Source organism: Diadema setosum, chromosome 10 (genome assembly GCF_964275005.1).
Source record: "Diadema setosum chromosome 10, eeDiaSeto1, whole genome shotgun sequence".
Classification (NCBI taxonomy): Eukaryota; Metazoa; Echinodermata; class Echinoidea; order Diadematoida; family Diadematidae; genus Diadema; species Diadema setosum.
Window position 1 is genome coordinate 20,053,912 of NC_092694.1, and position 13,991 is coordinate 20,067,902.

At 36.6% G+C, this 13,991-nt stretch overlaps 1 protein-coding gene across 4 annotated transcripts in view; it reads left to right on the plus strand.

Annotated features, from left to right (window-relative positions):
- The window catches only part of LOC140234291 (focal adhesion kinase 1-like), a 189,279-nt gene that overhangs the window by 47,517 nt on the left and 127,771 nt on the right, over positions 1-13,991 (plus strand). For all 4 annotated transcript variants that reach the window (XM_072314350.1, XM_072314352.1, XM_072314351.1 and 1 more), the window contains exons 5-8: positions 6,627-6,769; positions 9,522-9,576; positions 11,245-11,385; positions 12,967-13,044. In XM_072314350.1, the coding sequence (XP_072170451.1) occupies positions 6,627-6,769; positions 9,522-9,576; positions 11,245-11,385; positions 12,967-13,044 (417 nt within the window). The remainder of the gene's footprint in view (positions 1-6,626; positions 6,770-9,521; positions 9,577-11,244; positions 11,386-12,966; positions 13,045-13,991) is intronic.

Genomic DNA, 13,991 nt, shown 5'->3' on the forward strand with positions numbered 1-13,991 from the left:
GTGTCTGTCCATCCGTTGTCCGTCCGTCTGTCGTCCATCTGTTGCCTGTCCGTAACGCTACAAAAACTTCAATAACTCTTTACTCTGGGCTTCAATTGCAATCAACCTTCGAGGGAAGAGGGGTCATACAAAGCTTCACATTTTACCATATATGAAGGTCACCTCAAGGTCAAAGCTCACAGGCAGGGGTCAATGAACTTTAGGGCCCAATGTTAAAGGTAGGGGATACCTTTTACAGACCTCCCAAAATGCAGCGAAACATCAAATATGAACCTCAGGGGACTTGTTTAGGCCACTGCTGAGAAATTTGGAAGTCAACAGTTATCTACAATTTGAATAATGCACAAAACTCAACTACTCAGTAGTTCTGTGTGTCAGCCACACTTAAGCCTTTTTGTTGCAGTCTTCTGTATTTTTTTTTTAATCTATAAACACAAATCTAAAGTATAAGAGCTGATGTAATAACATATAGAGTGTGTGGCAAGAATGTATATAGAAATGTTTGTAAGTTTTGATGAACTTTCTTCACAAAATATACATGATGGACACACATGCAGTGCATGGGTCTGAAAAGGTAGCCTAGTAATATAGTGGAATTTACGGTGAGCCCCGAAAAAAATTAAATTCAAAATCTAACGGTCAATAAAAATGTACTAAATGTTACCTTCCACTTTCAATACTTTATGGGAGTTTCTAAAATGATACTCTCTTCAACATACCACTGTATTTATACAACTCTTCATTTAAGGCATGCAAATGGGATTCCCTACCTTTAAGTTTTTATGGTGCGTTTCTATTATGGGTCATAACTTTTGATCCATAATTCCATTTGTGACCAAACTTGGATGGTAGATGTCCCTTGGGGAGTGGATGGTCACCACAAGGTCAATGGTCACAAGCAGGGGTCAATGAACTTTTAGAGCCCCAATGTTAAGTTTTTATGGCGCGTTTCTATTATGGGTCATAACTTTTGATCCATAACTCCATTTGTGACTAAACTTGGATGGAAGATGTCCCTTGGGGAGTGGATGGTCACCACAAGGTCAATGGTCACAAGCATGGGTCAACGAACTTATAGAGCCCAATGTTAAGTTTTTATGGCGCGTTTCTATTATGGGTCAGAACTTTTGATCCATAGGTCCGTTTGTGACCAAACTTGGATGGTAAATGTCCCTTGGGGAGTGGATGGTCACCACAAGGTCAAAGGTCACAGGTAGGGGTCTACGAACTTTAAGGGCCCAATGTTAAGTTTTTATGGCACGTTTCTTTTTTGCCACAAATTTTTACCCTTTTATATCTCTTTTTATCTGTTATATCTCTTTTTTCAAAAATCTGTTATATCCATTTGCGTACAATTTCTTGTACGCGAATGGGTGAAACACATTATGGCACTTGCCTTGTTTCTTCGAAATGTATATTTTCAGGGTGCTGTACATCAAGCTCAAATCATAAATTGTCATTTTAGTTCAAAATGTAAGAATATATACTTGTTTCATTAGACAGGGCCCATGGTTCTAGTATGGCATTGCAATTTACCAACATCAGTTAGGGTGAACTGCATTGAATTTCATGGCCAGAGGTTAAGGATGAGCACCCAGATGTCCATGTTTCATTTAATTTAGTAATTAAAGAAATGTTTGCTATAATATTTTGGATCCAAAAGTTATCCTCAATTGATTGGTTAAGATAGCCTCATGTGATTAATTATACCCCCACCCACACATAGTGTGTAGGGGGGGTATATAGGAATCACTCTGAGGTCGGGTGGCCGGTCGGGCGGCCGGTCGGGCGGTCGGTCGGTCGGTCCGTTGCAAAATCTTGTGGATCAAACTCCTCTCTCATTTTTTTTGCAATTAACCCCCAATTTTTTTTTGGTTAATATTGCATAATGCGTTGTCATGGCAACAGCAATTTTTTTTTTAAATCTTGCAAAGTGTTGTGGATCGAACTTCTCTCTCATTTTTTGAATAATTGACCCCAAATTTGGCATGTGGGACCACTATCAAATAAAGATGATACCTTTTTTGTTAGTATTGCATAGTGCGTTGCCATGGCAACTGCAAATTTTAAAGAAATCTTACAAAATGTTGCTCTTTGAGCACTTGGCTTGAAATTTGGTACATGTGACCACTATAGTACATAGATGTGCAAACTTCACCTTTCATCATTGTTGAACAATGTGTTGCCATAGTAACAGCATTTTTTTCACTAACAAGAATACAAAAATATTTTGGATACAGTTAACTCCCTCATTCCTTGAGCATATTGCTTGAAATTTGGCACATGTAACGGCTGTGGTACGTAGATGTGGAAACGTAATCTTTCGTCATTGTTGAACAATGTTGCCATGGTAACAGCATATTTTGATTGAAAATTATACAAAAATACTATGGATTCAGTTAACTCCGTCAGTCTTTGAGCACTTTGCTTGAAAGTTGGCACGTATGACCGTTAAAGCACGAAGATGTACAAACTTCATCTTTCATCATTGTTGAACAATGTGTTACCATGGTAACAGTATAATTATTTTGAATGAAAATCATACAAAAATGCTATGGATTCAGTTAACTCTGTCAGTCTTTGAGCACTTGGCTTGAAATTTGGCACATGTGACCGTTATAGTAGGAGCATGTGCGAACTTCATCTTTCGTCATTGTTGAACAGTGTGTTGCCATGGTAACAGTATATTTTGAATGAAAATCATACAAAAATTGTGGTTCAGCAAACTTTCAGTTTTTGAGCATTTGGCTTCAAATTTGGCACATGTGATCACAGTATAACCTAGATGTGCAAAATTTATCTTTCGTTGTTGAAAATGTGTTGCCATGGTAACTGCATATTTTGAATGAAAATTATGCAATGATATGAATTCAGCTAACTCCCTCAGCTTTTGACTTGAAATTTGGCACATGTGACAGCTGTGATATGTAGTTGAACAAACTTCATTTTTTGTTATGTCAAACATTGTGTTGCCATGGTAACGACTTTTTTTTTAACCCGTTGAGGACGGTTTGATTTTGCTACAACATGCATTTCCCATAGACACCTGCCCGAGTATACTCGGGACTCGTCCTCAACGGGTTTATGAAAATCATAGAAATTGCCAATCTACTTATCTTACTCCGTCAGGTTTTGAGCACTTGACTTGAGTATGGCACATGTGACTATCAGTGAGCAAAATATACATTTGTTCAATGTTGAACAATACATTGTCATGTTTTTTAAAAAAAAAAAAATAAAAAGCATACAAAGTTATTGCTGGTTGAACTAACTCGCTCGTTGTTAGGTGGGGGTATTAATCACATTGAGTGATAGTTTATCAACTGTTCTAGAATGTTGACATGTTTATAACCTTGCATACATGATGTATATAAGGGATATATAGGAATCAGCGTGTGGTTGGTCGGGTGGTCGGGCAGTCGGTCAGGCGGTCCATTGCAAATCTTGCATCGCGAACTCCTACAGTTTTGAAGCAATTTTGATGAAACTTGTGTTACTTGATGACATTGAGGTGTAGATGTACAAGACATGTTTTTTTATGTGTTTGTTGGAGGAAGCATTGCCATTGTAACTTCAATTTTCTCAAAACCTTGTGGAGGGAACTACCACAGTATTTGAGCAGTTTATTTCAAATTTGGTATGTATAATGTCCTATAGGTGTAAATGCAAGAGTCACTTTTGTGTTTTTACCCGACAAGGCGCTGCCATGGTAATGGCATATTTTCTTGAAAATCTTTTAGAGTGAATTACTTCTACAATTTTGAAACAATTGAATTCAAATTTGATGTACATAATGACATTGAGGTGTAAATGTGTATGACATGTTTTGTTTTATGCTTGTCAGAGAAAGCATTGCCATGGTAACCACAATTTCTCCAAAACCTTGTGGAGCGAACTACTACTGCAGTGTTTTCAGTATGTAGGGTCTATAATGATCTATACACTGTAGGTGTAATATGAAAGACACTTTTTGTGTTTGTACCTGATGTGTTGCAGTGGTAACTGCATACATGTACTTTCTTCAAATCTTGTAGAGTGAACTACTTCTATAATTGTGAAGCAGTCAAACTCAAAAGGTACTACACACATGTATACAGACAGACAGACAGACAGACACATATACATAACATTTTATCAAACCCAGGTTCAATTCATCGGGACAAATTCTGGCTGAAACAATTCCTCTGTCTGTCATTAATGTCTAAGAATGATAAGTAAATCCCATGAAATAATTGCCGGGATTTCATTTCCTTCCCAGAAGGGTTATTTTCTAACCACTTCCAGATAGATTATGCCAAATGCACAGTCTATTACATTTGCCACTACACAGTAGGACGTAGTGCAGGCAGTCCTTATCTAGTGCCGCCAGCTTCCAGCCCTTCAGTGCTATTTGGAGAGTCACCTTCCCCACTTATGGCCCATTCTCTCTCTGTTTGTGCATAGTATGCATGTAGTATGTGGTTGTTGTTTTTTTTTGTGTGTGTGGCAGACAGTGGAAGAAGAAGGCATGGATATGAGAACAATCAGAGCTGCCAACTACTTCTGATTTTCAGTAATTTCTACTGAAATTGGAGAAGAATACTGAAGGTTGCAAAGCAAATTACTGATTTTAGAAATCATTGTCTGTGATATATTCTATTTAAATACACTGTTAAGGATTACAGATTTTCACTCAAAAAAGGTGCAAATTACTGATTTTCAGTCATCAAAGTACTGAAAGGCTTTTACAAAAGTTGGCAGCTCTGAAAAATGTGTTAGTCGCAGTCAGTGTTGTTGTAATGTGCATGTTGTTAGAATGATAAGGTTAGTAGTGCTGCCTCTTTTTCTGCTTTGATAGGTTCATGGGCATACAATGTAGTCTTCTTCTAGCGTGTGGCACAATGTACCTGGTTGATACCGTTTGCTGACTATTGCTAGTCACCTAGGGCGAACCTTGAGGGTCAGCATCATTCGCCCATTTTCTTGTGTAGATGGTACGGTAGGGGCAGGGAGGTGATATGAACATTTTCGTCTCACCTCCCAGGTAGGGGGACCATTTCATCGGATTGGCACCATGCTCTTTGCAATGAATGAATGAAGTGGGATCTTTTATGTGCGTGAGTCATGGGTATCTTGTACACGGGACCTCCATTTAAATGTCCTGTTTACGTTTGGGAACAGTGATTGAAAAAATTTCCAAGATATGACATTTAATACATGTGTGTAGGTCTGTTGTACCACAAAATATCCTATCACATAAAATTTTCGCAATAAGGCCTAAGATATGAGGAGATATCTGTATTTTTCTCAATAAACTGTAACTGTAGACGGTTTAGTCTCGAAACATTTTTGTTAATAACTATTGTTTCATATTTTGTATATTTATCAATACTTTACATTGATTTTACCAATTCAAATTTTTACAGTGGTTGTTTCTATCCCTAACTCACATTTTAAAGCTATTTTAAAGCACTAATGCTGGGTTTTTTTTTTTTTTCATCTGCAAATGGTAAATTATGCCTTTAATGTCCTGTCTGAGGCACAGAGTGTTTTTGCCTCTTACTAGAGGGAACAGATTGCTTACACACAGCATTGCTCAGTGAGACTCGGGAATATTATATGCATAGTGACTTGATATGTACTGTGAACTCTAAAAGAGTTATTTGTGAATCTAAAAGAATGAAAGTTTGCTCCGATGATGCATTTGCCAAAATTATGAAACTGCTGTGTCTTGTTTTATCGCCGTTTTGTGTCTGCGTGTCTACCGCGTGTATATGTGTTGCTGTGGTTATCAGTGGGTTTAATAATTGCATGGTTTAGTGTATTGCCCACATACTGGGCTTCATGTTGTGTGGTTTGCACGGGCCAATACCAGCCACTCCCAACCCCTCCTGATTATATGATGACCACTGTAGTCCACTATTTGTGACACAAATAAATTCCGACATCACGCTCTGCTTTGTACGGTCACTGTGTGAAATGTCATACAGCAATTACGACATTGTGCCTTGCTTTGTACAGTCAGTGCAGGATCCCTCCACAACATAGCATCCACCACATGACTTCTTGCCTATTTTCCTCTTTTCCTATTTAATTTTTTTGATCCAAAATATAAAACAAATATACTCTGCCTAATTTCAAGTTTCTGGTTAAAGCTGTGGGTCACTGTGCCTCTCAAAGTACTATTCACTTTGAGGATGCACCCCTCATCCATCAGTGAATAGTACATATTGGAGTTATCTCTGCCCATAGTTTTAACCAGGAATTCCCAAGGCAAAGTTTATTTGTATACTGTTTTGTTAAACCTTTCCAATAAATTCAATCTACTATCTCCTGGAGCAAGTCACTCATTCAAGTATGCACAACATTTGGTGCAAGTCAGGATATTATATTCCTAGTCAAAATTTAAAATGTCACTCGTCATGTGACCAGACAACACTCGGGTTCTTGTCATGGGACCATTGTATTCAAGGTCGGGAAATATACAATTCTGAAATGATATATTGGCTCCATAGTGGTTGTTTATCAGATTTGTTGTGTTATTATAGCCTGATGCAGTGTAAAGATAATTGTGCTAAGACATAATATAACTGTCAATCCAGTATGAAATGTGCTAACAACATGTAATTTTGTTGGCTGTTGTGCAGGTGCGAAGTGACTACATGAATGATGTAGCAGAACTGGTAGAACAGGACATTTCCCTCCAGCTTGGCTGTCTGGAGATGAGGCGTTTCTTCAAGGACATGCCTCAGATTGCCCTGGACAAGAAGGCCAACTTTGACTACCTGGAGTGAGTTCAAACTCAACAACCAAAGCAGTCTTTGGAATCAACTTATCCCCTCCTTTTGCTTTCAAACAAAAATTATACCACTTCAGTTATGATTGACTTGAAAGATGGAGGCTGTGTGAAAACATGTGATGTAACAGGAGGCAAAGCATTATCAAATCTCATAGAAATTATAAATCTTCATTATCTCCCTTGTAATGATAGTACCAAATGCTTAATGTGTGTGGACTTGAAGGATATGTGTAGACCATGGGGCTGCTCCATAAAACCACAGTAACTTTACAATTTATGGAAACTCTGCAATTAATGGTAACTCTGCAGTCAATGGTACATTTATAACTACCATAGCAACACACTATTTCCAAGGCAATCAAAGCCAAGAAATCACTGATGGTTACCATCGATTACAAAGTTACCATTAATTGTAAAGTTACCATCATTTTATACAACAGGCCTAAATTTTATGGGCACCATACAAAATTAAGGAATCTTTTATATCTTCCTTTTAAAAATCAGAAGTAATAGAGCTAAGTTAATACTATTAATAAGTACATTGTTGACTGTAGTTTCAAGTTTGTTTATAGTGTGGATACAGGGGGGGGGGGAGAGGGGGTCCAAATTGGGGACTAAATTGTACATTTTCATTGTCAGCTTAAGAATGCATGGTCAAATTTTTTACCAAATGTGGCAGGTGTTATGGGTGGGGGGGGGGGGGATTGTTGGAGGGAGACCAAAGTGGGACCACTTCTACACCACTTCTACTACTTAAAAACACATGGTCAGATTTTTACCAAATTTGGCAGGGCTTATCTCCAGGGTGAAAGAATATGTATCTGTGCAAATGGGCACCATACCCCACCTGGGGGCTCCAAGGGGCACAATGTCCTGAGGGTGTGCTGGGGGTAGGAAGGCACCCCCAAATTTAAGAAATCTGAATGAATCTTCTATCTAGGATCAGTCAGTGCTGAGTGTAAGTAAATCTTTGACTGTAGTTTGTACTTTGTTCATAGCAGATCCAAGGATGGACGGGAAGGACCAACACTTTTTCTTCTTCTTCTTGAAAACAATGCTCAAATTTGTCGTTATGCCCATTGCTTTATTCCAAATGTGACAAATTATGTACTTCATACAAGGACCTCAGAGCCCCCTATTTAAAAATAAAATGGTAATGTATATTGTTTAAAGCTGGTTCAAAGTTTAAAGCTGGAAGTAAATTCATTAGTGAGTTCACTTTCAAGGTTGTTCGTAATAGATCTAGGGGTTTTAAACCAGGTTTAAACCACCTTCTTGAATTAAGACCATAGTGTCTCTGAGTGAACAAACAAACAAAAGCCACTAAAATTAGAGGACCACATACCATCAATACTGCTTCAACCACATGGATATACTTATACCTGATATAGTATGTTGTGAGAGATTTTTGCTTTGATGTGACCAAATAGCTCACTATTAGTATGTTCAGAAAGTTTTAGTCTTGTGTAAATATTTATAGTCATGTATATGTCAATGTATGTGTTGTACAAGGTCATTTTCATCTTAGTTTAATTAAGTTTTTAATTCACATTATTTTCATATTCTCATGGCACAAATTATCATACTTTGTCAATTTCAAACAAACAAAATGTATTTATAAATGTGATGTTTGTATAAGATGGTAATTGGTAAATGTAAAAAGTCATGGTCAAGGTTGTATATATATTAGAGAAGTATGATGAGACCTACATTACTCTTGTTGAACTGTGAGTCCCAAATGCTCTGTAGTTGTGAAACATGAAGAATGGATAAGGATGTTAGACCAAATTTGATGATGATAACAAATAGAGAAGATGAAAAACCAAAAAACCTGAATCATTTCAGAATTTGAATATCATGTTTTGGAGGTCCTCATACCCCCTTTCTCCTCTGGTCTTCTGTTTGCGTTTGCTCATCATACAGGTATATTTTTTTTATGCCTCCACCTTGAAGTGTCGCCGGAGGCATTACGTTTTCAGGTTGTCTGTCCATCTGTCGATCCGTCCTTCCGTCCGTCCTTCTTTCCGTAATCAATTTTGTGGACAGGGTATAGTATATAAACTAAAAAACCGTTTAAGTTATCCTAATCAAACTTGGCATGTATATGTATGAGTTGACGAAGTTGTGCCTATCAACTTTAGGGTGCCCATGCTCAAGGTCAAAGGTCAAAAGGTCAAGGTCAGATGATCAAAATTTCACTACTTCGCCCATATCTATGCAATGCCTGAAGGTATTTTCTTGAAACTTAGTGTATACATGTAATACCAACTAAAGATTCTCCAGAGAAAGTTTTAGGTCATGAGGTCAAAGGTCAAGTAAAAATGTTAAAATTCATTTTTTTTTGCTTTTTTGCATTTTTGGTTCAAGGTACCTTCATGGATACTTAGTACATACACTGTATGCATGTACTGACTGGCAGGGATTATCAAGGGAATTTAGGGGTCATGGTTCAACGGTCAGGGGGTCAAAGGTCAAGGTCAACCCCCAAATTTCACTATTTTCCTCATATTTGTGTAATGCCTGCAGGATTTTTCTTGAAACTTAATATATCATGTATGTATTACACTATAAGGATTCCATTGGCGGATCCAGAGGGGGGCGCAGAGGTATACCAGTCGCCATTGGGATATTTCTAGTAATATTTTGCTCTCTTCCCATTGATGAATCCCTCTTTTCACTCACAATGGAATATCTTCTTTGTGATTTTTTTTTGTTTCACTCTGCTTATATATTTGTCTTACAGGAAGGACATTGGCCTGAAGAGATTCATACCAAAGAATGTCATTGATAATACCAAGGTGTGTGTGGCACTATTCTTCTCTGGCACATTAGAGAACTTTGCTAGCATGTTCTGCAAAATCTTTTTAAATTTTAATGTCGATACAGTTGGACATTTCACATTTATAACTTTCAAAATAATTGAACAATCTAAATGCTATTTCAGGGTATGGAACTATAACTTGTCACCTACATTTTGCAGAAAAAACCTTAGTCAACTTGGTTCAGTGGTCATGGAGAAATGTGGATCTTTGTAATGTATGTCATGTGTCCATTTCTTACAAGTTTGGCCCTTGGATGCTCTGGGCATCCATATGAATGAAAATATTTTGCTCACAACTGACAGGGCTACCAACAAATAAAATTCAAATTTTATGCATAACATTACATCAATTTGTGGGTATACAAATTTGTAAATATTGCTATCATGATCATCTTCATGAAAAAAAAAAGGAAAAAGAAAACAGAAAACAGAAGCCAAAAAGGAAGACCTCAATCCAGTCTTCAATGAGTTAATAATTTCTGGTCTTTATCTTTATCTTTCATTTTCACACCTTACTATTATAATGTTTGCAAAACTCAAAATCTGCATCTTTTTTGATGTCTTTCATTTTCCATTTGTTTAGTTGAAAATGAAAAGAAACAATTACTTTTTCAAAAAAATATCTTTGTGAGAGAATGTGTGAACTTGGTATTTGTAAGGCATGAACACAATGGACAACACAATAACTTGGAGGGAAGGGACTTCTGACATGTTTTAAAAAGATTCCCAATTTCTCTCTGACCACTGAAGCAAATCAAATGGGGGTTTTCTGTGGGATATAGGTAATGAGTTATAGTTTCATACCTTAAAATTGCATTTTGATTGATTAACTACTTTTAAGATTATCTATGCAGAAAGTCTGATTATTGTATTTTTTTTTAAAACATGCAATATATATGGGTAGACTGTACAGGCTATACAAGTTGACATGAATGTTCACATGAAATATAATCTCAGCTTTCCTCTTTTAGAACTTTTGTTTATAAATTTACAATTTGTGGTTGTATTGTGTTAAAGTCTTAAATTTGTATATATTGAAGCTCTTTCCTCATTGATGGCATTTGATATCAATCTGTATGTAGCCATGTTTCAAATTGCAGCTCAAATTTTACCAAATGCCTACCATTCGAGAAATGAACATACTGGTACCTTTCAGATATTTATTGATATTATTGATAATCTTTTGTATGCAACTGCTTAACTGCAGAACTTCAGATTCATGAAAAAACAGTGCTTAGAAGAATTAATTTGTGAACTTTCAACCACATTCACTATATGTTAAAGCCACAATGAACCTATATCTGTCCCATACTAATCCTTCCCTCCTGCCTATTACTGGTTCATAGACATTCACACGTGGTGTAAATGTCTTGTAATGGCATTATTACAAATGCCCTTCATGAGTGATTATCACTATATGGTTGTCATACTCCACAATTTGTGAAAATACGTCTTGCTTGAGACCATCTCATAGGAGTGAAAATATTTATATTTCCTTTCACTTTGCTCTACTGCTGCTCAAATCTGTTGCATATGAATGTATCATTGAGGTTATAATTGTCATCGTATGCCAGTTGTATTTACTGTAGTGTCATGGCCTGAAACCTTGATTGTAATTGTCCTTCCTATTTCTGTTGTTTTATAGCCCAAGAATCTACGCAAACTCATTTTACAGTACTTCAGGCAGTTTGCCAACTTAAATGAAGAGCAGTGTGTGTTCAAATTCTTTGAAGTCCTGTCATCAGTACATCGCTTTGATCATGAGAAGTTCAAGTGTGCGCTTGGAGTAAGTGTACTATTGTCTGCAGTTGGCAGTCTGGGCTCCTATTAAAGCAAACTAATCAGCCTATGAGTTTTGTCATTCAGAATATAAATTTGTAGAAATATTATCTAATTAACAACTCTGTTTTACACTGTATAGAGCAAACATTGCATGCTAAATAGAAAATGGAAACGATGACTGAATACTTCTGTAGTATACCAGGTACCTGCAAAGCTCATGTTAGATTGCATATGAAAGAAAGCCTTACTGATGTACATGTACATTTGGTGTCATCAAATAGTTTTTGTAAGCCTTTGATACTGAACTGATGTCACTACATGTAGGCCCATAGCTTTCTTAGTTTTCCTCTTCTTTATTTGCCAGATGCTACAGTGAAAAAATTACCATGCTGATCATTGCATGGTACTTGTCTGTATTTCACAATGAAACCAGCACAAGGGATGAACTGTACCGTATGTCCCCCCCCCCAAAAAAAAAAAAAAAAAAAAAAAATTATAGTGGGACCCTCCGCAATGATAACTTTAAGAATTATAGCAAATCAATCCAAATGCAATTTCAGGGTATGAAACTACTACTCATTGCCCACATCTTACAGAAAACCCCATTCAATTTGCTTCAGTGGTCAAAGAGAAATGAGGAATTTTGTAGAGGATGTCAGGAATCTCTTCCCTCCACATTCTGTCTATGGTGTTTACACATTAATGTGCAGTTCTAAGAGCATTCAAGTGCAAAACTTGGAAGAATCAGAGTCATGAAATGCTGTACAACAATCCACATTTCTCTGTGACTGCTCAACCAAATTGAATGGGGTTTTCTGCAAAATAGAGCTAAGATGATATATTTTAAGACCCTGAAGAAGCATTTGGACAGTTTAATCATATTGGATGTTATCAATGCAAAAATCTGATTGTAATTTTTTTTGGGACATACTGTATTGCTACAACTCTCTAAATCCTCAATGCATTTTGAGGGTTAATTTTTTTTTTTTTTTTTTAAACTGAGAGAACTGTTTTTGAGCACCGAAATACAAAGCTCTCGTTGGTAAAACAAATGACTTTGGTTTGATATGTATTGCTGGTCAGCACTCAAAGAATATGACTGCTAAGTAAATGACCACCTGCTGAACCAGACTCTGTTTTTATTTCACTTCATTTTCTTGCACCTGCCAGCAACGCTTGAAGAGATTTAGCAATCTTCAATCCAATTGAACTGAAGACTGTGATCAAACATTTTTGCATTCTTCGCGGGCTCTGATAAAGTGTTGAAATATTGGTTTCAGGTTTAGAAATTGTGAAATGTGTGTGAAACGTTCAATTACAAATAATGTTTCAGGTGTTCTGGTTTGTTTTTATTTCACAGACCTACATGTGTGATAAGTATAGTTCTGATCCTACTTATAGATCCTATCGTAGATAAAATACATTGTATAAGGATGGTAATTATTGACTGACCTTTATTCTTTACATTATTTCTATTTTGCAGACTTATTGTCAATGATAAGATAGCCTAAGAAGGCCTAGTGGTGCCAAGTCTTGATACCTTGTACATGAAGCTGGTGTGTGTCTTGTTTCTTTATCTTTGCAGACAGGGTGGAGCATCTCGGTAGAGCTGGTCATTGGTCCAGAAGACGGCATATCCTGTCTCACAGACAAAGCCTCCACAGTAAGATAAGGGAAAATTTGAGAACCAGGTTCATCCCATGAAACAGTCAAGTGCATTTTGTTCAATTCATTCCTCCAGAACAGTCATGTACATGCATCAAATGTAGTGCATTATTTCTTCCTTTTTTGTCTTTTTTATTTGTTTTTGTTTTTGTTTTTTTGTTTTTGCTGCACGTCTGTTTTGTGATTTTTACATTAAAAAAATATAGATTTGTAAAAAGAAAAATGTGGAGAGAATGGAAATCAAGAAAGCCATGGTTGGAAACCAGCATATGTCTGGGAGGAGCATTATTGTTTCATGTAATTTGTTTCTAAAATTTATATATATATATATATATATATATATATATATATATATATATATATATATTCTTTTTTTTTTGGGGGGGGGGGAAGGATGTGGAAGGGGGAGAGGAGATGGGGGAGTTGACACAGATGTCATAAAATACTCCAAGTCCAATAGATTAGAGACCATTGAGAGATTGACCCTCTGTCATGCTCTTGGATGTGTAATATCTATTTTGATGGGTTGAATCAAGTGGGCATCTCTTTGAGTGACTTGGTTGCTAACTAAATAGTGGCTGTGGTTATAGGAAAGAGAAATGGTAAATACATTTCTATGAAATATCCAAGTGTCATCTACTTTGTACCAGTTCATCAGTCGAAACTGTAATGTTGATAATTCAACTTTTACATAATGTGATTTCTGTACCTGAATTTTTTTATTTATTTATTTTTTTTTTTGGGGGGGGGGCATAGACAATGTAATCACTGGTATGATGAGATGCCTAGGATGTTATTTACTGATGAATACCTGGTGCATGTATATACCTGGGAACATAGAATGGACTGTAGACAGTCTGCAAACATGTGAATGCATATTCTTTTTATCATTTAGATCCTGATTTGATTTGTACTAGACTCTATGAACTGCTCAGAGTTTGGATG